The following is a 24,411-nucleotide window of genomic DNA, read 5'->3' on the forward strand; positions in this document are numbered from 1 at the left end:
CTTGCCATCCAGCAAACTCTCCTCCGTCACCTGAAATGAAACAGTACAAACAAGACACATTCAGCAAGCATTGGTAACAACGAGGGGCACCAGAATGGTCGGCTTATGGGTTTACGAAAGCAAAAACACCCGATGGAGGCCGACTGTGATTGCCTGTCGGCGTTCCAGTTTTGAGAACTGAAACCGAAGTTCTGTAAACCACAAGAAAATCTATACGATGGTAAGTGATTGCGGAGGTCAGTTGCAGATGGCTCAGCATTGAACTAAGAGTAGAAGAAATCCCCCCCAGATCTTAACAGTGCAGGCACCACACAACTCACATGTTCATAATTTATTCAAGGCTCGTCTTGCACCTGTTCAATTTCACAGGTGAGAAATACTCACGTGCTCAACACGGTATGACAAGACTGATTATCAAAATTTGTTCAGGCACAAGTAAACTTAAATCTCTCCCACCGTAGTGAATTTTGGGCTGCATCTACGTTTCAGACAAAAAGAAAATGACACTGAATGCTAAGGTAAAAACAATTGTGAAAAGAAAAAAAATGGATCAGCTCCTAGTTAAATTAATTCAAAAACATTTAAAGTGAACCTACCTTGCCGTGTAGGGTCTATGCTGTTTGGCATCATGGGTTGACCAGGAACACCACCAGGTGGCTGCGTAGAAAAAAAAAAAAAAAGGAAAATGGCCTTCTTTGTTATACACACACACAACTTTCAGCAATAAGGGCACAATGAGAGGCGTCGATTAATATGCCACTGGACAACCAGACATCTCTGTTCGAAGACAAAAAACTTCCCTTCCCACACCTGCTGAAAGCCAAAACCCAATCACAACTGCATCCACGTCTTGAATGACGCTATAGTGCAGTATTCCGGAATGACTGTGACCGCATGATGACATTTTGAAGGCACTATATTTCCAGGCTCCTTCAACCCTCTCTCTGCAAGACGGTAACAGTGGGAACATTGATGATAATCATTGACCAAGCTTCCACTCTCATGTAGAAAGCCTTGTCTCCTTATCTAGCTCACTGCATCAGCCATCCATGCGTCGGTTAACATCTTCTGTCCCCCCCTGCTAAAATAGCAACACTCATCAACATTCAATCTCATTGCAACAACTCGGTTGCCAAAAATTATTTTAACATTGCCAGATGCTCAGAAGTTATTTGGATGCACCCCAAAACTTATTAGAAGTGGAACACTACAAAAAAAAAAAAAAAAACTGTTTTGCCAAGGAATTTCCTGGGCAAAGGAAATGAAGGCGAGTTCCATAATTGACACCTTCATAAGGCATGGCCACTAGTCCAGTAAACGTCACAACGGCAGATTTTGAATGCTTTGTGGCACACTCTTTTACTCTTCCGATTGTGCCCGCACAACAGCACGAAAACTACAGTTATACGAAGAGTATTGGTTGTGTTCCGAGAAACTGGAAGCGATAAAAAGAGATCAACTATGCCCAGTGCTTCCTGACCAGGACACAGCCGCACACAGGCCAACAAGCTTACATATTAGCATGCGCTGTCTTAAAGATTATTGATTAGGACAGAAAATTGTACTCACATTGAAGTCCACCTGCTGCGGCATCCGGACGCCCGGCCTCGGTCCACCAGGGTACCGGGGCGACATGAACGGCTGCGAAAAAACGGCCCTCTAAAAGGACACTTCCAGCACTGGTCGCCCAACAAATTGGCGCGAGTGGCACCTGCCTCAAGACAGCCAAAACACTCGTCACCTCTTAAAGGTACTGATGCACCGAAATCGGGCACAGGAAGCGAGCCAATTGTCAGCATCGTTGTACGAGGCATTACCGGCCGCCGTAAGAATACAAACTAACAAAGAAGCGTGGAGACACGGACGAGAGCTGACTTCTTACTAAGCTTCGTTTCAGAATATACACGCATAGGTAAAAGCACCAAGGCAGACTAGCGGTACTGCACTTTATCATTCAGTTATCACTTCGTGGCGCAGTTAACGTCTCGTACAGTGGATACCAAACCTTCACGCTATTTTGTCAGCACTGGGAAAGAGTAACTAATAACAATTAAGTTCAATTATTTTGAAAGTACAGTAAAAGCTCGTTAGTTCCAATTTCATAGGACTGAAATACATGTCCATATCAAATGAATTATCGAAATATTAAGAAAACAATAAGGAAATAGTAATCACGTCAACAAACTCACTTTCATGATGAATAGGTAAATCCTGTGCTTACTTTGCATAAGAGTGGCATGAAAACAGCAATTTTCACAATTTGCAACTTTTTTCGCAATTCCACTTTACCTCGAGACCTCTTTGTCCTCAACCAAAACACACTAGCTTGGCATTGACTCGAAACATTCTCACAAGCGCTATCATAGGGTTTACACAGACAACAATGGCGATGTAGAATGCACCGCCTTGTTCTGGTTCCCCGCTAATGCCGTTTCGGCCTCAAATGTGCAACTCCTTTGAGTTGGCACATTTGAAGCCGAATATGACCAAATTAACACAAGTTCAAGGCCACCGAACAAAAAATAGGTTTTCCTGGGCCAGAGAATGTGTACGATTGACATGTGTCGAATTTACGAGCTTTCACTGTATGTCCACACTCTCAAAGGTTACCCAGCAATGAAAATAGTGTACATTACCCAAAACTCAGTCATAAGAAAGTGAACAACAATTATGGAATATGCTCTAGTGGCCATCAAGCAGTCCTTGGACACTTTTAATGTTAAAAAAAAAGACATTCCTTGCCTGCAAGCATCATTGGTTTTGGATGTTGTGGAATACCTATGCCAGTATTACAGTGAACACGAACTTCTAAACAAGTTGCTAAAGCAGATACCATAACCCTTTCAGAGGCCTTCTAGTCACTTATGGTCATATAAAAAATTTATAACACTGCGTCCCATTGGCCCAACAAACCAACCAATCGCTACACTGCATCGAGATGCCACCATCCTCGGTGCTGGACTAGTACGCCCTCCGGAACAGGTAAGCATATCATTATTCTCAGTACTGGTGACAAAACTGACGCTGAAAGACGTTCCCATCCTATGAATGAACATCAGGAAACCTCTGCCACTTTCACAGGTTGCCTTTAAAGTACAGACAAAGGCGATGACCCCCAGCCACATTTTTTTTTAATTTTATGTAATATATGACCGCTGGTTGCACCCCTCACATAAACGACTGCTGAAATAGTTCTCCTCGATACGAGACAAAAGTTCATGCTTTCGTTACAATGTGGTGCTCAGGCTTGTTCCCGATTCCTCGCAAATAGTCGCCTCCCACTGGAAAACTAGCACAAGCATCTGTGCGAAATTTCAACTTCGGGACAGTGCACAGCTTCACACAGTGTTTTAAGCATTAGATTTTTTTTTTACTCCTTTCGTGTCCCAACTTGCTATACGATATAGTTGCGAATCTCCAAAAGAAAGCTCTCTATTAAGGAGCTGTAATTGCACTCCTTGCTAAAGCCTTCTGTCAACATGACTAGTAACGAACAAACACAGTTGAACGCATACGCTTACATTTTCTCCAGTACCAGGGTGCGAGGTTAGAGCCACAAACTTTGGTCGGAGATATTGTTGTTTCTGCGCACCAAGTTTCCCTTTGTTTCCCATATGATCAAGCAGTGAATGTTACAAACTTGCCAGCCTAAACTACACGAAACATGTACAATGCTTTAACAACAAAAGTTGTGTGCAGAGCTTTCGTAGTCGCAAAACACATACTATTCATACCAACCTATCCCTACCAGAAGGTCTACTAAAAGGAACGGACAAGAGCAGTGCTGAACACAGCTCTGTTGATACTAATATCTCTGAACACAGCTCTGTTGACTAATATGCCATAACAACTAACTATGTGGCCCGGAATTTAAAGATAAAAATAAAAGGCACGACAACATTAACTGCAGCCACAGGTAGATTGCAAGACAACACTGGTCCGCAAGCATTTTACAAGCTGCTCCACAAGCGTAAATAATGCTGCTCCGCAAGCGTTCGCAAGCTTTGCAACAAAAGCAGCAACCAGGTTTTAGCAAAGATCCCTTCTTATGCTGAATCATACATGGAGATGCAGGACGATTCACCACTTTCTAGCCACCAAAAGCAATCACTGAATCAATCCGAGCAGTTCTAAAGCATTAGAAGGCTCACTCAATGTTGACATTCTGCAATGACGACGTTGGCAATTCCTCAGCCATTCTCATCCCTTCCAACAAAACTGCTATGCCCCGAATCTTGGAGGCCAAATTCAGTCAAGTCGTCCCAATCACCCATAATGAGTAATATTGATTTTTGTCAACAGTGCTTCACTACAATTTACCTATTAACCACGGGACCAACTAGACTGCTGTGCCTCATGCCACTTGCAGGAGATACATTCATTACAAGAAACACCATTTCATGCACCCCGCATAGCTAATCTGCCCCATTTGATTATGCGCCTAGCACAACCAATCCGTGCACATCTCGAAATATGGCGTTTTAACAGCGTGCAGCTGAAATTCACCGCTTAGAGCAAGTTGCAAAGTCCTTCCTCTACTAAACATAGAGAGATCAGGGGCAAACTTCGAGTGGGCTCTATGCATCAGACGTGGCGGGCATGCTCAACACAGCCGACAGCACAATGCTTTGACACGACCCTGATCCTACAGCATCGAGAGGTGACATGCACATACGAAAACTGCAGACAGGCTTGGTGCGCATATGCGGCTAAACTGTAAAGCCAATTAGAGTGCCGGCCACAGTCTCACAGCACGCAGTATTTCTTCAACTCCAAATTTCCTGTTCTAGTTAATTTCACCATCCCAGGTTTATTATCAGTCAAACAAACGAGGGTAAATGCGCCCACAGGTAAACACTTGTGATGTGTATCTAAGTGTCGATAATTGTTTGTGGAAATACCTGATACTTCTCATGTTATCATAATGTTACATATTTCGAGGAATTCTTTTCGACTTCTGCAGGGTTTCTTTATTGAGTGCTTCAAAAAACTTGCGATGCCGGGTCTCTGAATAGCTTAGAACACACTCCCATAAATATTTACCGATAAAGAAAAACTATGTGGGCCCAAACAGGTGGAATTAACATCCACAACTTAACATCAAGTTGACCAGGCAACGTCAAGGCAATGCTTCCCAGTATTCTTTTTTACATGTTTCCTGGTTTACCAAGCACTTTAGTGTGGCAAGAGCAGTGTTAGTATTGCACAAGAGAGCTACGCTTACACTGATAAACCGCTTCTCTAGTTAGTGTACACTTAGAATGCCGCTGCTATTTTACCATAAGCCATTCCACATTCAAGCTGTCACTTCAAGCAGACACAATAAGTCCACGAAAAAGAAAGACATCAACCAAACCAAGATGTGGCAAGAAAGGGCAGAACTAAAGGAAGTCTGGAAACAATACATATGAGCAGAAACAAAAGTCGTATTCAAAAACTACGCTGAGCACATAGAAAATCTCCGTGAAACATAAAGAACAAAGACTGCCCAAACAAAATAAAATACAAAAGAATCCATGAAGAAGAGGGAGTGGGGTGAGAAGGAGAGAGAGAGATGCAAAGTGAGAGAGGGGCATTTTGTTCCTCACCTGGTTCTGCATCATCTGACTGTGAGGGGGAGGGGGCTGGGGGTGAGGGGACGGTTGATTGGCGGGCTGCTGTGGCGGCGAGGGCCTCATGTGCGAGTTCTGCTGGTGGGTGGGAGGAGTATGGGGGAGGGTCACACACAGACACACACATGGAGGAGGGGGGCAGGGGACGACAAAAACACCACAGCGGCAGCAGTGGAAAGAGAAATGACAAAAATGGGAGAGGAGGAGAGAACAAATCGTTTGGGACAGAACAACAAACAAAAAAGTGGACGGATGACACCAAACAGAACGTGAAAGAGGCACACAAGCAAAAGAACGGGAATAAACACATGTAGAAGAATGAGGGTAAACATGTAAGAAAAGAGAAAGGGTAGATGAGAATGCAAGGAGGAGCAGCCACAGAAGGTCAAAAAGTGACGGGATGATTAAGGAAATGGAAAGCGAGTTACGCCATTCATTAATGACAACAGAAAGGACGGTCAAGGTTCAAGTCGACATTCAAGTAGAGAGGGGCCGCCGCACAGGAAACAAAGGTACGGAAGGTTAGGCACACGAGGCAAAAGCACATTGGATGAGGAAAAAGGGGAGGGAGCACATAACAGATTGTTAGGGTCAGCCACAGACAAAAAGCAGCACAGATAAGCGTACCCATCCCAAAGCAGCAAGCGAGGGGGAAGCCATATGCAAGTGACCAGCATCGTTTTTATTTGGGTTTTCCGAGAGCGAGGTAGAGGGTGTGACAGGAAGTGCGGAAGTGAGCCGAGGAAGGTCGAGAGAGTCGAACGAGAGAAAGAGAGAAGCGTGAGGAAGGCAGGAGGCAAAACCATCAGTCAAACGTTGCAGTGTGAGAGAGTGAGTGTGTGTTAGGGAAATAACAGCGAAGGATAGGAAAGAGAAGGGAGAGAGAAACAGAAAAGAAAGACAAGTGAGAAATAAAGAAGGAAACAAAACAAAACGAGAGTACAAAGGGGAAAGAGAGAGAGAGAGAGAGAAAAAGAAGGGGTGCCTCAGACATTTTCCTTCGTTTCTCTCCGGTCACAACAACAGCAACAACAACAACAACAACACAAGCGGCAATGCGGCACCTCGAACGGCGCATTCGAAAACACTACACACGACACAGAGCTACACCACCACGGGAGACACAAGCGCACAGGTCAGCACAATAGCTCAAGCATGCACGCGCAGCACCTTATGCATATACTTTTCTTTTTCTTGTTTTACCACAGTGAAGGCAGTCATTTGGGCCGCACTGCATAGACTACGCAGGTCTGCTCTAACCCTTTGGCTAAACGTGGCCTGCATGTGCTTTGCATTGTATGTTCAATGACTGAAGTTACACTTACATCTGTCACATCTCATAGCACAAGGGCGAAATAACTGCAGCTTTTAGGATTAAAAAAAAATTGATTAAGCCAGTGCACTTATAGAAACTTTATTTTAGATGCGTGTGCCAGAACAAATCCTGGTGCACAGATGCTACAGAAATAGGATCGGCCCTGAAGAAGCAAGCAGTGCCTGCAATTGCAGGGACAACTTGCACAGCTACGACAGCCACCGTCATAATTGCGCAACACCGAGTTGGCTACAATAGTGATGATATCAATACCTTATATTCACTTGTATTACGTATGTAGTTACAAAAGCTAAACGCATCACGCTACACGTTTTATGCAGCGCTAAAGTTGAAGGCGTAAAAAACAGAGTGCATAGGATGAGCGCTGTCGTTTACGTCTTTGTTGTCTGCCGAGCTGCATCAATCATGCAAGTATTCTAACTAGACAAACTTTCTACTGCGCACCAGCTTTATGTTACATTTATGGCAATGACATGAAACTAGAGGCAGCTTCAAGATGAGGGGTTAAGCCCGACAGAGTCTATCAAGATGAAAAAAGAAGAAAGAGCCTCGAAATAGTGATTCCGCTACAACAATGCTCTTATTTACTGAACATCAGCCAAAGTTACGTTCGCTGCACCCGTTTACCGAGCCCTGCAAGGTGCACAACTGAGGAGTTGAGTACTCACAGGAAAGAATCCGCCCGGTGGCATGGGGCCACCGGGCATGCCCTCATTGGGTGGCATCTGACCCAGCGGGCTTGGTGCCGAAGGATTCTGGAAGAAACAGAAAGACCGAACGAAGAATTCTCCCCTTGAATAGCGCTCATGCAATGGTACCGCACGGAAAAGCACCTCTATTTCTCAATGTCCCTGATACTTGGCATGCAAGAAGTTTCAATCATTTAGGCACAGCAACGTACAGATGTAAAACAGAAAGATTGGGCAATACAGTCTTTCGAACTATTCAGATTTTCCAGTCTCTACAAGACTAATAATAGCCAATATTGACAAGGATGACTACACTGATATTCCCAAAGATGTACTACAGCTTTTTGTGCACCATTACACTGTCCGTCAACTTCCCAAATTGCAGGCTAATTGTGTTTATGTCGGTGCTGTGAACGCCAATGCAGGGGCCTGCGGGTTGATCAAGCTGCCGATAGCTTTTTTCCACATGTTCCTACATGCTGTTTCATTGTACAGCCGCAAAACTGCATGTACCTGTAACGTCCGTATTCGCAAGTACAGTACTACACTATCCCCACAATAATATCTCGACGTCTCTGCGAATATCGCAAGACGATTGTATGGGAACCTTCAGAGCAGATACACAAAACAGAAAACCATCATTGTCCAACCAGTAATATACCAGGTTTTACATGCCAAACCACAGTATGATTACAAGGCACAGAACAGAGGAAGACTTTGGAAATTTTGATCCCCTGGTGTTTTCTAACATTCGCCTAATTAAGTACACATTTAGGAGGTGCTGAACAAGCATTTAGCAAACACCAAATAAAAACTCTAACACCACAAATGCATAGGCACCAAAGATAAACAACGGTTGTGCAAAGCCGTGACTAGACATCTACATTAAACCCTAACACAACATTGTGCTTTCGATCCAATGCCAAAATGCAACAAAAAAAAATGCCCACAAGGTCTCCCCCTGAATGAAACAGAGCCCCCTACAGAGAAAGAAGATCATAGTAATACAGTACAAGCATCAGCCTCACATTTTTCTTACGTGAGAGTACATTATATAAGGAAAAAAGAAAGAAGAGTGAGACCTCATCGTAGACTCATGTACATAATCCCCGAAAGCACATTGTGCAACCTTTTGATACCCAGCATAGCACAGGAGCAGCCATTGTTCTTAAGAACGCTGTTCAAGCAAGGCTAGTTATTAGGGTGGCGGCAAAGTCATATGTGAAGGACCGAGCGCCGGCTAGGTACAAAAAGGTGCGCCTGTCGTGCTCCATTCTCGAATAACTGATGCTCTCTCTGTATCGTGGCTTTGTCGGCGATCAACAGTCTCTGATACTCGTCATTTAGCGCTGCCATATTTCGTTGCTGCCTAGATGTCAACGGGTATCATCCCACGTTCCGGCACCAAAATGCCACTCATTTGGAACGATGCCAACTGCACAGGCGCACTGCCACGACACAGCCGCAACTAATCAGAGCTTCAGTAAAACTTCTTGTTGGGCTATACATGTTACAAGAAAATTAGACGATGCAAACCACTGGAGATGAACCACCGGGTGGTTTGCGTTGCCTAATTTTCTTGTACCAATCAGAGCTGTTTACCTTCCACCATGAATAGAAAAAAAGAAAGAAAGAAGTAGTATAGCAGACACACCTAAACAAAGTTTCGCATGCACCCATTTTCCCCCAAAGGAAGAGGTCCTGAACTTTTCTCACCCTTGCCCATGCTATCCATGGAATGATCAAGATAGTATTTATTGCGATTGGGCAACGGGAGCTTCCGCAAACCGACACAGCTGGCAGCCATTGCTTATTTATGTGCAATACACAGGCCTCCAGCAGCCTAATGACAAAATGTGCACGTGACGTACATGGGTAACCACCACCGATCTGAAGACATCCAGAAACAAAAGAGGCTCAATTATTGAGTGAGTGAAAATATTCATCTGGTGTGAAAAATAAAAGAAAACAAGCGAAACTCCTCGTATTATCTTTCATTTACATATACTGCCGTCTCATTGCGAGACATTGCAGGGATGGCTACAGAATTTAATGGGAATGAGTCATAACATGAAACAAATTAGCACACAAAAGGAACGCTAAATGAGTTAATTAACAAGCATTAACAAGCATCTCTTTCCCCTGAGATGTAGGCACAACAGTGCTCGAATGCTGCTCAGGTGCAACAACTCTTCTCCAGTTACACCACAAATGCTTTCTTTTTCCTGATAACAAAAATTCTGACGCACCTACGTGCCCTAAGGTGATGCGAATTTTTTCATTAACTTTGAATACCGCATTAAAAGTTTGGGCATCAAAGGGTTGATTTCGGAAAGCCTGTCCGATTAGAAAAATCGGGCAGTGCCGTCGCTTTTTTCAGACATCATAGCTGCTTTTTTAGTCACTTCTTTGCACATCATCAAGCAAGTTGCCATTAGCACTGACCATACAGCAGCGACAAGTGGCCTGTTGTTGGCACTTCAGGGTTCCGTGAATTGATGAACATGTACGAAAAGAAGAAGCGTGAGACGATAATTAGATTTAACCGGATTCATACTGCATACAAGAAGAGCACTGAATACTGCCAGACTAAAAATGTGTGAGTACATGTGCTCTCATAATGTAGAAGCACTGTACAGCAGCCTTCGGAACAATTGAGTATCGATTGGTATACCACCTCGTGTTTTGTAATTACCTAGTTGTGCAACTACCTCGCTGTTTCAAAATATTGTAGTAGAGAGCTACAGTACCTTGGCATCTGTGTGTGCTGACACAGATTCTAAAAGCTGTGCTTACTCCGTCTTACAAGCCTCCTGTATAAACAGGTGGCTTTGAGCTTTAATAAATTAAGTTAAGTCAAGTTAAGTTAAGCTTTAATAAGTCTGAAGAATGCTTAACCCTTCCGGCTCTGGCGGTGTCAATTGACACCACCGCACAACATTTCCCCTAGTATCTCGGAAACGTAAACAATAAAGCTCGTCCTTGGGGGCATAGTTGTTCAATGACCAACCACTGCAATTGGCATAAATATTGCGGCTCATTTGTGGAGCAAGCAGCCACAAAAAAGAAGCACGACCAAGGTCTTCGGTGAAGCCGAGGTGCGTAAGGTGAGGCGAGTAAGCGCGATTTTCGGGACGACGCATTGAAGCTGTTTCAGTGATCATTAGGCTGACAAGTAAGATGTTGGTTCACATCATGTGTACACTATAGATTAGCAGAGAAAAAGAAGCCATTTTTCTCACTTTCCAATCCGTGAGCCCTGATGACCTAATTTGATGCCACGTTAATTCAAAAATACTTGCACCACTGGTCCAATTTTTTGTTTGTGGTCTTCTGAGGTCCTAAATACAAGAAAACATGCACAAAAAATGTATCCGACCAAAATAAAAAAATCCAGCGCTGAAAGGTTTAATGAAGGTGCCAAATTCAGGCACACACTTTGAACACGGTGAGAAAACGCTGCCAATCGGTTATCAAGGCTCCCGAGAACATGCGAGTCACACCTTATAATACAGCATACGACCTCAAATTAGCAATCATATCATAAAGTCATCTATTATACTTTCGCTGTTGTCTCAACACATGAAGTCATAAACCCAAATGAAGGTGCCAAAAACCTAAAGTCCACCCCTAAGTCCACGGCCATTAGCCCATATGAGCATCGCGAGTTGCATGGTTACTGCAAATGCCACGAGAGGCCGCCATGTGCCCGCGCTCAAGATCACGCTAAAATAAAACGCACATTCTTATAAAAACAAGAAAGTGCTCGGTACAGACGCGCGCTGACGAAGGAGTACATCTTGCAGTGCTGTCGTCTTCCTTTTCGCGTAGCTTTTAAAGCACTTGCTGGTACGAAAGGAGAGAGTGAGTGCTTGAAGCATGTGAAAAAATTCCTGTAACTCCGCATGTGCTCGACGGGTTTTTAAATTTTCAAGACGGTCGATTCAGGAGCCAATAAACTTCTTCAATAAATCCAATAATGACTACTCAAAAATTCTAAAGGGCCCCTTTAAGGTTTTCAAGAGTGAAATACGATAGCGTCATCGAGACTTGTGCGCGTCACTTTCTCGTTTCGCTTGCCATATACCATTACTCGCAGGAGATTCGAACTCTGCCATGAAGTAACCCCAGTGCGCCTGATGCTGGCCATCGTGAATTCCCCTGAGGTACTTACGAGTGAAGTTGCGAAGAACCCACCACGCCATGATTCAACCTTTCGTGATACAGCTAAGTACGCACTGCAATGTCTGTAAAGGAACGCTCCCACCAACACTACAGCATACTTTCTTTGTTAATGCTGTGGCAGATGGTCAATTATAGTCGAGCCCGTTGAAATGCTTTACATCACTTTCTCGCCATGCGATTCGCATGGTGCGATGCCCGGTGCATTTCTGCGCTTCTGTTATGCGACATTACTCATACGCTTCTTGCCTGACATGATGACCATATAGGGTCTTTCTTTAGCAGTTTCAAGCAATGAAGCGCCTGTCTTGTGCAATACTTAACAGCCACACAGAATTTCCAGTTCAATTCTAGCTCAAACTATGGTTTTTATTCCTCGCATCCACGAGATTTTTCACTCAGATACACTGCCACCACTGCCGCATTTTCTGTGATGCTGCATATCCAGCGATGGAAGTGCCTTTTTACTTTCTGGACTGTTTTGGAGCAGCTGCAAGTGTTTTCAGAGGCGGAAGAAATGTTAGTTTAGAGAAGCCATTAGTTCTTTAGGAGCAGATATTAAATTTGCCATGCATTAATTTCAGTTGAGAGCATTGTCGAAGCATCTCATAAATATTCATATTTCTTATGAAGTATACTTAACAAAAAACCATCAATGCAAAGTTCATGTATAAAACAATGGCAGGTTGTAAAAGAATATGCTGTAAAATGAGCTACAATTTAAAATACTAGTACTTGTGACAGAAATCAAACAGGAAAAGCTGAGCCCCACATTTAAGAAGTAACCACTGTCCCACACAACTGGTGCCAAATAAGCCATAGATAATCGGTATGAAGTAAAAGCAATCCCGCTCGTTTTCACATTTTACCACATTAGCCTACATGTCTAACCGCGGAAAAAAAAGACAACCAAATGAACTATCTGAGAAAAAAAAATGACATCCAAGTGAGCTATATACTTAATATGCATACACTTGTTGCATAAATGAGACCAGAGCCGATAATGCTGCACACTGGTAGCACATCGGGATGGTAGCACACAGATTCTTCTCTGTTTCTTTGGGACTTACGAGTCGGTCAAACGGTAAAAGTTCGTCATTCTCATTGTCTCGGTGTCGTTTTAGAGCAGCACTTCCATCACTGCATATTGAATGCTATTACATTGATTATATGCCACGCGATTGTTATTTGATCCTGTGACGCGCGGGTCAGCGTCACGCACCATAACCACAAGACCACCGAGGCAGGTGACACAATATCAATCACTGTCATCATTATTTCGCTTGAAGAGAGGCAGTTCCCGTCCTTGTGCGTTTTTATTGTCAGGATTTTCAAGCAGTGCTGTTGTCTTTTTTTTTTCGTGGCGGCTTATCGTATGTGTGCAGTATGCCACCGAACTCACCACCTGGAAACAAGCACCTGTCCTGCTTGAAGCCGACACATCTTATCAAACATGTACTCCAAGAGAAAGTGAGGAAACAGCGAAGGCTTGTGTAAGGAGGATGGGAGAGGGGGTATCTGCTAGGAATCAAAACGAATTCGCGAATGACGGAAAAGGAAGCAGGATAACCCCGCATGGAAGGAGGGCGGGCACGCAAGCAACAGGCGATCATCCAATCGCCGCGGCCGGCAAAAAAAGAAGCGGAGAGGACGAAGCAAGCAGTGGCCAAACAGCGAAGAAACGAGGAGCAGCGCCGCAAAAAAAAAAAAAAAAAAAAGATACAGGGCAAAGACTGGAGAGAATAAAAAACAGAAAAAAAGGGGCATCGAGCGCGCACTCGAGCGAAGAAGATTCGCGAACAGAACAACCCAGCAAAGAGGAAGAAAGGAGCTGAGAAAAACGGAAAGATGGAGAGGGCGAAAATATATACGTTGTCAGAGAAGACAAGAAAAAAGACGACGCAGCAGGAAAGAATAGAGGCTAAAAAAACAATAGCGGAGGGCTGGGTAAAGATCGAGCGGAGAGGCGACGTGGCAGCGAGAAGGAAACGCGAGAGCAAAATAAAAAAAAGCGAAAAGGGGATGGAAAGAAGAAGACAGCGTGAAAAAAAGAAAGGGCGGAGGCCAAGCATGAACAAATAGGCAAACCCACCCACGATTCGCTCCCGTTAGAAGAAATCCTCCCCCCCCCCACAAAAAAAAAATGAGGGTTACGGAGAGAAGGGGCAGGAACCGACACACGCACACGATAAAAAAAAAAGCGAAGAAAAAAGAAGTCGAGAGCAAAAACGCATACGCAAAAAAAAAAAACAGCTGAGAGAGTCTGATCCGGGGTGTAAGAAGACGGCGAGGAGAGAGAATAAAGAGAGGAGAAAGACTGGACAAGAACGCATCCAGAAAAAAGGGACGCACCGGAGGAGGAAATGCAAGGGCGAAAACAACGTACACACAAACACAGAAAGAGTCGGATCAGACCCGAAAGAAGTAGGTATGAAAAGGGAACAACTAGTGAGGGAGAGAGAAGGTTTGAGACAAGAGCGGTAGCGGGGGGTGCGGAAGAACAATCGCTCGCGCAGCCACTGCAGCGAGTCCAGGAGAGAGAGGGCAGTGGGAAAGAGAACAAAAACAGCAGGAGATAGAGGAAAGGAGGGGGGGGGGGGGGCGACGAGCGAATGGCGGGCGTCGAAACCAGTCCGACGGCGGCGGCGAGTGAGCGCGCGCACGCGTCGGCGGCGTGCCCCGTTTTCTCGCCTCCCGGCGGCGGCCGCGGCAGGGCCGACGTCTCTCTCTCTCTCCTCTTTTTTTTTTTTCCTCCGGTTCGCACGGGAGAGATATTCGGCGCAACGCCCTGTGTGTTGCCTACTGCTAAAGCTCCGCGCACAGAGAAGAACGACCTTTTTTTACCTCTACAGGAACAAGCAAACGGCGAGAATCGGCTTATGTTATAGTAATGCTTCTCCTTTATCGCCAATTCCTAGCATTAGTGCAGCTTCGGTAATGACAACGAAGACGCGAGGACAACAGCGTATAGATTATGATTCGACAAAAGGTGTATCTGTCGTGATTCAGGCTAGAGCGTCAAGCCGCAATGACTTCAGGCATATACGCACGCAGGGTTGCAGGGGGGGGGGGGGGGGGGGGCTACGATACGCCAACAAAACGCCCCAGAGTTTCGACGGTTACTTTGGGAACCATTCCACAGGCGCTACGACACGAGTGGCGGTTCCCTAACTATGCTGTGCACGGAGAAACACCTCGCAGAAAGCACCACACTCCCCACGAAAATTCTGGCCCCGACCCCTGGACAGCATAGGGCACGCACATCTCGCCCAAAATTCGCACTCCGAGCCGTCTGCGGAGCATGGAGCTTCACAATGGAATAGCATGACGTCGATTAGATACCCCATTTGAGAGAGACGCCCGGAACAGTTTAGGGAAAGCAGGTGGCTGAGTTCCTTCGAGGGTCATCGATCAAATTGTCAGAGAAGCTTTCACTGGCCGAACGCATTCCTATTGCTGCGGTTGTCATCGTCAGATGCAACAGCCAAACAAGTCTCACATTGTGATACATTTTCTCAGATATCGGGCCTTACTCTGTCCAAACAGTTCCACAGCGGGTACCTTCCTCTCCACCGCGAATCCACGATCATTTCGCAGCGATGCGTTTATAACGTTATACTTTCCCGAAAATAAGCCAATTTCACAATTCTGAGCTCTTCCGAAGCTGAACCGACAAGCTTGTTGCCGTTCCCGCAAGGAAGGACCACTGGCGCCATATGTTCACCTGGTGGTTTTAGTAGTAAATTAGGCAGGGGGGGGGGGGGTTGGGGGATGGACGTGGGGGAGACAACGGAGATAAGTACTCACGTGCGCAGCGATGCCGTTGACGGCGTAACCGGAATTAACGAAGCCCTGCGAAGAAAGAAAGGAAAAAAGGCAGGCAGAAACACATGAGAAACCAGCCAGATGCCAAGGAATTCCACCGTTGTCTTACCTCAGAATATCACACAGGAAAGAAAACACGATGAAAAGAAAAGCTACAATAGACTCACTTATTTTATTGTTCTATTTCAATATATAAAAGCCCAGAAGGGCTATTCCCAAAAGAGAATGATGACGTCGGGTGTTTACCCACAAGAGAGACCAGACCCTTAGGGGGAAAGGAACTTGTTTGACTAAGTTTGCTTTTGGGGGAAGGGTCTAAATGTTTCAAGGGGGCGGGCTAACCCCTCGTGCCCTCACTGGCGTCATCCTAGCAATAGTGGGGAGGAGCAAATTCAAAAGCTGTAAAATAAAACAGGACACACTGAACATGAATGTCAATAGAGCACGAACAGTCAATAGAAACGTAGTACTGGAATTGAGCAAATGATGGGATTTTACATTGGTGGCGAAGACATTATACAGTTCGAAACAGTGAATAAAAAAAAGGGCAATTTAAACGCCCCTAGAAGCACAGTCATTAACACAGAGATGCAGGAGGTATCGTGGGAAACGCACGTGATTGCAAGCGATCGTTCCTATAGCGTTAACCACATACGTGCATCGCCCGAAGATTGTCACGGCTGATCCTGCGACCTTGATACGCTTTTCCCGAACGATACGTCAAACCGTACCCCCCCCCCCCCCCGATTTTTATCTCTCGCGCGTAATCGTTCATGCAATTAGCGACAGATCGCAGCAGGTTCTAAGTGGACCACATCGAAGCGATTGACAGCAACTAATTGCAACCCTTTTCTTTGCAGCACTTGTAGCGTGACGCCCACGGGCGGGGACGTGTGCGCGAAGACTGAGATGAACGCACTGACGTCGACGTCCCGTTTGGGAAGGCGGCGAGCGACGGACGCAAACCCAGAGGGCCGCTCTTAACATAGCCCTGGCCTTGACCCGAGTCGAGCCAATGAGAGCAACGAGAGAGAGAAACGCGCGGAGGAGACGAAAAATAGCAGGGAAGCCCTTAAAAAAATAAGTGCGCGAAGAGGCACGAAAAGAGGGCCGTGCGTAGCCGAATCCGAAGCTGCCGCAGCGAGACAAATCGGCCTGACGTGACCGATGATGGCGCAACGCGAATGACGCCGGCGGTGACGTTAGAACTTCGGCGCCGGTGCTTGAAGAAAAAAAAATAGAAAAGCGTAAACAAAAAAACGTAGTATTCGAAAGGCCACGCCGCTACGGTTAACACCAGTGCCGGCACAACTAAGTGCTGAAAAGAACAGCTAGGAAATACCGTATTTACCCGAACGTTCCCTATTCCCAGATTTTTGCCACCTTCAGTGGACTTTCTCGCGCTACGGTGGAGTATACCGAAATAACGTTTTTTTTTCCTTCCTAGATGCAATTGAAAGTCAGCCCTCGCGCTACAATCGAGTAAAATACGGTATACAGCACCTACCAATCGATTTGCAGCCTGTTTGCAGGGCGCTAAAACATCATTGCTGGTTAATGCGGAAGTAAAACGGTCCTAATAAGCGGAGTGCGAATATTCGAACGTTTCGAATAAGGAATCGAATACTGCGTATCGGAAATACCAGCCGAATATTTTCCGGCATATTTCGAATAGTAAAGCACCGACGGATAAACCTGGGAGGAAGGCCACGTTGAAAGAGAGAGGGGTGTTATGTTTCTCGTTTCAACCATGGAATCATTATGATGCATGCTGCTGCCCAAGGTACTACGAGACTATGGATGCTGAACTGATCCCGAGTCTGATCACAGAATGAAGGCGTTCCCCCTTGAAACTCCAGCATCACCGAACCGACCGTCAGCAATCCACTATCTCCATCATGACATTCACGATGACGTTGACTCGTGAACGTGGTTTAATATTTCAATCAATCTTTATTGAAAAGCCATTGACGGCGCGCCACTTTCATACTGTAGTGGCTGCTGTATTTCAGCCAGCAGTTATAAATTACCTGTATTAACAACGATAATAAGTTGGGTTTTACGTCAAAAAAACACGTTATGATGACGAGGGACGCCGAAGTGGAGGGGCACCGAAAATTTTGAGCACTGCTTTCCTTTTAACCTGCACAACGGTCGCTCCTGCACGCCAACATCGCACGGTACATGCACGTCAACCATGTCACAGGATGAGGCCACCGCGGCCAGCATCGAACCCGCGACCATCAGGTCAGTGGCCGAGCACGGAAACCACCGATCCACCACGGCGGACGAAATCAGTTTTATGGCTCTAGTCCACTCATTCTTACACAGTGCCCTAGTTGCGGCTGTATGCGAGCTTGCTTCAATGAGTCAACTGATATTGTTACGAGGTTGGTTGCTTCTGAGCGAGATGTATTTGCAGAGTAAAAACTACAGGCAAGAGACACAATGGCTGATTGGCCCAGTCGCGCGCCTGTCAGTCGCACCTCTTCCTTTTCTTCCTCTCCGTAGCAGGACCCCCGGGCGTTGGAGCGCCGTCTCGGCGAGAGTCCGGAGAAGTGCGACAGAAGTAGGGTTTCAAGCGCGAAACATGGACAATGTCAACTAGTGACGAACTTGGTGACGTATTGGAGTGCAATGGCGCTATCTCGTAGGTTACGTCGCTAACTTGACGTAAGACTAGGTAGGGTCCGGCGTATCGGGACAAAAGTTTTTCGGAGAGACCTACACGGCGACACGGTGACCAGAGGAGCACGTGGTCACCTGGGGCAAACGTTATATTTCGATGCCGGTGGTCGTAGCGGGCTTTTTGCATATCCTGTGACCTGGTGAGGCGAGACTGGGCAACTTGACGAGCCATGTGAGCCCGATCAATGGCTTCGCGCGCGTACTCGGAAGGAGATGGCACGAGAGGCAAGGTGGTTTCAAATGGCAATATGGGGTCGCGACCATATAAAAGATAAAAAGGCGAGAATCCCGCAGTGTCATGTCGAGAGGAGTTATATGCGAAGGTCACATAGGCCAACGTTGTATCCCAGTCTCGATGATCATCGGAGACGTACATCGAAAGCATCTCTGTGAGCGTGCGGTTGAGACGTTCAGTTAGGCCATTAGTTTGTGGGTGGTAGGCGGTAGATAGCTTATGGGCTGTAGCACACGATCGAAGGAGGTCATCGACAACTTTGGACAGGAAAGAGCGGCCGCGGTCCGTAAGCAGCTGTCGGGGTGCACCATGGTGTAAGATGACGTCATGAAGAAAATCCGCGACGTCAGTGGCGCAACTGGTTGGCATGGCCTTTGTTATCGCGTAACGGGTCGCATAATCTGTGGCGACGGCAATCCATTTATTTCCTAGTGTCGTCGTCGGAAAAGGGCCAAGAAGGTCGAGTCCCACGCGATGAAATGGTTCAGAGGGGACTTCAATTGGGTGAAGATATCCAGCTGGCAGCAAAGAAGGTCTTTTCCGGCGCTGGCAGAGGTCGCAAGTGGCGACATATCGACGTACGCTGCGGTACAATCCAGGCCAGAAAAATCGACGTCGCACGCGGTCGTATGTGCGGGAAACGCCGAGGTGTCCCGCTGTTGGTGCGTCGTGAAGTTGTTGAAGTATGGCAGGCCGTAGATGACGAGGGATGACAAGCAGAAGCTCAGGGCCTTCAGTGGTGACGTTGCGGCGGTAGAGGATGCCGTCATGCAGCACGAACATACGGGATTCAGCGTCATGGCTGTCAGACTGGATGGCGTCGATGATAGTGCGCAATGACTCATCCCGTCGTTGTTCGATGCGCATATCGCTGACGTCTGTAAACGCCATTACTCTGCTCTCCAGGTCAGGCGCAACGGGATCAGGAGGATCTACCGGATATCGAGAAAGACAGTCTGCGTCCTTGTGCAAACGGCCAGACTTGTAGCTGACGCTAAACGAAAATTCCTGAAGCCTCAGAGCCCAGCGAGCCAGACGTCCAGTCGGGTCCTTCAGAGAAGTCAGCCAACAGAGGGCGTGGTGGTCCGTAACGACAGTGAAAATGCGACCATATAAATATGGCCGAAACTTGGCGACGGCCCAAACTAAAGCTAGACACTCTCTCTCGGTGATGGAATAATTCATCTCCTGGGGAGAAAGCAGGCGACTGGCGTAAGCTATCACGCACTGTCTACCGTGGTGCCGCTGAGCGAGAACTGCGTCGATACCGTGGCCACTGGCGTCGGTGCGAACCTCTGTGGCAGCAGAAGGATTAAAGTGGGCAAGTATGGGGGGCGTAGTTAGGTAGCCGATGAGAGCGGCGAACGCTTGAGCCTGCTCAGGGCCCCATGAGAATGTGGTATCCTTCTTCAGCAAATCTGTCAGTGGCCGGGCAACGTCAGCGAAGTTTTTCACAAAACGGCGAAAGTAGGAACATAAGCCGACGAAGCTACGGACGTCGGATGTAGAACGGGGCACTGGAAAGCTACGGACGACGCGGATCTTTTCGGGATCTGGTTGGACACCATCGGCGTTTACAATATGGCCCAGAATGGCAATCTGACGGTGACCAAATTGACACTTCTTGGAATTGAGTTGTAGCCCAGCTGTTCTGAAGACTGCGAGAATTGCAGCGAGACGGGTCAGGTGGCTATCGAAAGTAGATGAAAAGACTATCACATCGTCTAGGTAACAAAGACAAGTAGACCACTTGTAACCACGCAGGAGAGAGTCCATCATTCGTTCGAATGTGGCAGGGGCGTTACATAGTCCAAAAGGCATGACCTTAAACTGGTATAAACCATCTGGTGTAATGAAGGCCGTCTTCTCGCGGTCCATTTCATCGACAGAAATCTGCCAGTAGCCGGACCGGAGATCTATAGACGAGAAGTATGTAGCCCCGTGTAGGCAGTCCAACGCGTCATCGATGCGTGGTAGCGGGTACACGTCTTTTCGTGTGATCTTGTTTAGGTGGCGATAGTCAACGCAGAAGCGCCAGGTACCATCTTTTTTCTTCACAAGGACGACAGGGGAGGCCCAAGGACTACTTGATGGTTCTATGACACCTTTGTTGAGCATTTTGTCCACTTCTGCTTGGATAACTCTACGCTCAGTGGGGGAGACACGATAGGGGCGTCGGCGAATAGGACTGGCGTCACCAGTATTTATACGGTGCTGAACAGTGGATGTTTGCCCTAGAGGTCTGTCGTCGAAAGAAAAAATGTCGGTATATGACGCGAGAAGGCGATGGATGTCATTGGCTTGCGCAGGGTTGAGGTCGGGTGCAATCATCTTCGAGAAACGATCTGGCCGAGAACAGGTGCTGTTCGCTACTGGAGACTGAAGTAAATCAATCTCGGTGGTGAGCGCTGCTATTTCGAATTCGTCAGCATTAGATACGCTGGCCAAGAACATGCCACGAGGAAGCACTTGAGGGCACAAGCTGAAATTGAGAAGTGGAAGCGAGGTACAATTGTCAGTAACAGTCACAAGCGTATGGGGAATGGCAATGTTGCGGCTCAAGAGGACGTCGGCGAGAGGAAGGAGGACATATTGACCATCGGGAACTTGGGGCTGTGCGGTCAAAACGACGAAGGTGGCTGCCTGAGCTGACAGCCGCACATCCTGAAGAGAGCACAGGCGCGGCGGGGCAGTGGGGGGGTCAGCGACTATCTGAGGCAACTCTAGCTGAAGAACGCCTGTAGCACAATCGATCAGAGCAGAATGATTCGACAAGAAGTCCAGGCCTAGGATAATGTCATAAGGGCAGTGGTCAATCACGGCTAAAATGACAGAAGTAGTGTGGTCCTTTATACGTAAGCGGGCAGTGCACAGACCGAGAACCATCGGCGTGCCGCCATCGGCCACACGGAGCATTTGTGCAGCCGCTGGTGTCAGAACTTTCTTTAAACGTGTGCGTAGGCTTGAACTCATGACCGAAATGCTTGCGCCGGTGTCGACAAGTGCTTGTACAGGTTCGCCGTCTACTTTAACGTCTATTACACTTCGTCTGGTGGGAACGGAAAGAGGATTTGCTGCGGAAGTCGTCAATGCAGCACCACCTCCGGGGGCTGCATTTCTCAGTTTTCCGAGACAACGCGACCGGAAGCCACGGGGGACGAGAAGCGCCGTGGCTGCGGCGAACGGGACGATGGGCGACGTGTTTGCGGCGATCGAGACTGGTGCCCACGTGGTGAAGGCGAGCGGCTGTACCAAGTGTTCCGAGAATGGTCAATGGCATTGGGCTCTTCGGCAGGTGGAAAGGTGCGGGCGGTATCGTCGAAACGGGTCATATTGGTCGTTGCGCGATGTGCCGAGGACCATGTGTTGCGGCAGTAACGGGCAATATGTCCAACGCGGTGGCAGTTGAAACATATAGGGCGGTCATCTGCAGTTCGCCACTCAGCCGGGTTGCGAGTACGTGGAGAAGACCGTCGGTCGGAGAAGGGCATCACGAAAGGGCGTTCGCTGACTCTAGGCGCGGTGACATGGCACACGGAATGCACTCCGATGTTTTCAAGCTCCCGGCGCACGATGGCTTGAACAAGAGGAACAGTAACAGGAGTGGCATCGGTACTGCGCGAATAGAACGCCGAGGGCGCCATAGCTTCCAGTTCACGACGAACAATGCGTGTAAGGTCTCCCGGCGGCGATGCACGTTGTGGTGTTGACTGGTCCTCGCAAGTAGATGTTGCAGCGGTGTTTGGGAGTCGAGCGAATGTTTGTAGAATGCGGCGACTTTTCACTTGCTCGAACTGACGACACTCTTTGATGATCGCGTCTACGGTGGAACAGCCCTTGCACATCAGGAGATTGAACGCGTCGTCGGCAATCCCTTTCAGAACATGTCCCACCTTGTCACCTTCTGTCATGTCGCTTTCGGCCTTTCGGCAGAGGGCCAGCACGTCTTGAATGTAAGCGAGGTATGACTCCGTAGGGGATTGGGCACGGCAGGCCAATTCCTTTTTGGCGGCGATCTTCCGACTGGCGGTTTTGCCAAACACCTCCCGCATCTTTGCTTTGCATTGGTCCCAGCTTGTGAGTTCTTCTTCATTGTTCTCATACCACACCTTGGCCGTGCCTCTCAAATAGAACAGCACATTAGCCAACTGAAGTGTGGGATCCCATCTGTTCGGCACACTCACTCGTTCAAACATGGCCAGCCAATCGTCAACGTCGACGCCATCGGTTCCGCAGAATGTACCGGGATCCTTGAGAGGCGTGAAAACGTACGGTTGCGACGCCATGTTCGTCGGAGACGCTGACGTTGACGCGGAGGGCTGAGCATTGGCCATGGCTGGAAGGGCGATGCGACGTCCGCTGCGGAGCTCCGTTGCCTGATGGTTACCCAGCACCTCTCACCAATATGTTACGAGGTTGGTTGCTTCTGAGCGAGATGTATTTGCAGAGTAAAAACTACAGGCAAGAGACACAATGGCTGATTGGCCCAGTCGCGCGCCTGTCAGTCGCACCTCTTCCTTTTCTTCCTCTCCGTAGCAATATCATTGCGGTAATTTCCCTTTTTTTCGGCTAAAAGTGACCGTAAACTTACCGAGTTGTTGATTTTTTTAAATAACACGTGGAATTACCTCGCTTTCAAAATTGATTTATTGATATGTGGGGTTTAACGTCCCAAAACCACAATATGATTATGAGAGACGCCGTAGTGGAGGGCTCCGGAAATTTCGACCACCTGGGGTTCTTTAACGTGCACCCAAATCTGAGCACACGGGCCTACGACCTTTCCGCCTCCATCGGAAATGCAGCCGCCGCAGCCGGGATTCGATCCCACGACCTGCGGGTAAGCAGCCGAGTACCTTAGCCACTAGACCACCGCGGCGGGGCTAGTGGCTATCATTTTTTTTTCCAAAAAAAAAATGATTCCCTCAGTATTCGAATAGTGTTTGATTCAGGTGTCATCGTTTTTTTTTTTCTTACCTATTTCCCCATTAGCACACACCTAGTACTAATTAAACCAGAGAGGTTTCACCTTCTAAAGGCACGAGCTCCGGATTGACTTTTTTGACTGCCGAAGACTCAGAGTGATAGTAAACCGAAGAGCGATATTTTTTTTTCGTCCTCCCAAATTACCATGCCAAAATACCGGAAACGCAACCGATGCAAGGTGACGCTCTGTAATAGGGGAAACGAGCAAAAGTAAGGAGACACAGGTGGCGCCCATATAGTTCCCCCTACAGCTGGTCATGGCGTTGATATTTTTGGCAGCGTCTGCTAGAGCGCGCACAGTTCTTCACAGGTAAAAATAAAAACACGTCGCGTTCAAGGGCAGACAAGAGACTCAAGGCGGCAAGTTCCTGGGATTTTTTATTCGTTTACGAGGTCCAGATATGACAGAGGCCACAGTTTCGCCACAGGGGGGACATGTGATAACAACGTGTTCTGGAAGGTTACACGACATTCAAGAAAACTGTATGGCACATCTCCGCTACTGCAAAACTTGAGGAAGTGCATCACGCTGTAACGCAGCGAATCCCGTTCGTGCAGTTTCCCACTGTTCTTTTAACCAAAGCGTCAATGAGGCCCAATGTTTGAGGTAAGCACGCATAGGGTCTCTCCGACACGAGTGGAATCTGGTTGGGGAGATTCGCAAACTTCGTGTGCGACACGGGCGCTACTTTTTGCGGCGCTTTCATCAACTCCCTGATCGTTACAGCAGTTCAGATACGCGTCGTGTGGAGCCAGTCCCGTCAAGTTGCTCCCGTCAGACGTAGCAGCAACGACGCGTCGCCGAAGCGTAAAAGGCCTGACCACACGTAGCCGTTGCAGCGCGTCAGCGCGTGGAAT

The 24,411-nt window shown here is 47.4% G+C and overlaps 1 protein-coding gene across 18 annotated transcripts in view; it reads right to left on the minus strand.

The window, feature by feature from the left end:
• The window catches only part of Ssdp (Sequence-specific single-stranded DNA-binding protein), a 108,291-nt gene that overhangs the window by 33,272 nt on the left and 50,608 nt on the right, over positions 1-24,411 (minus strand). For 7 of the 18 annotated variants that reach the window (XM_037432197.2, XM_037432195.2, XM_037432190.2 and 4 more), the window contains exons 5-11: positions 15,627-15,671; positions 10,083-10,115; positions 7,617-7,703; positions 5,589-5,690; positions 1,570-1,641; positions 597-657; positions 1-30 (exon numbers count right to left, since the gene is read on the minus strand). In XM_037432197.2, coding sequence (XP_037288094.1) covers positions 1-30; positions 597-657; positions 1,570-1,641; positions 5,589-5,690; positions 7,617-7,703; positions 10,083-10,115; positions 15,627-15,671 — 430 coding nt within the window. Of the gene's footprint in view, positions 31-596; positions 658-1,569; positions 1,660-5,588; positions 5,691-7,616; positions 7,704-10,082; positions 10,116-15,626; positions 15,672-24,411 lie in introns of all 18 variants that reach the window. The other 11 variants (XM_037432206.2, XM_037432194.2, XM_037432193.2 and 8 more) reach the window with 7 other exon arrangements.

This window comes from Rhipicephalus microplus, chromosome 10, assembly GCF_043290135.1.
Source record: "Rhipicephalus microplus isolate Deutch F79 chromosome 10, USDA_Rmic, whole genome shotgun sequence".
Taxonomy (NCBI): Eukaryota; Metazoa; Arthropoda; class Arachnida; order Ixodida; family Ixodidae; genus Rhipicephalus; species Rhipicephalus microplus.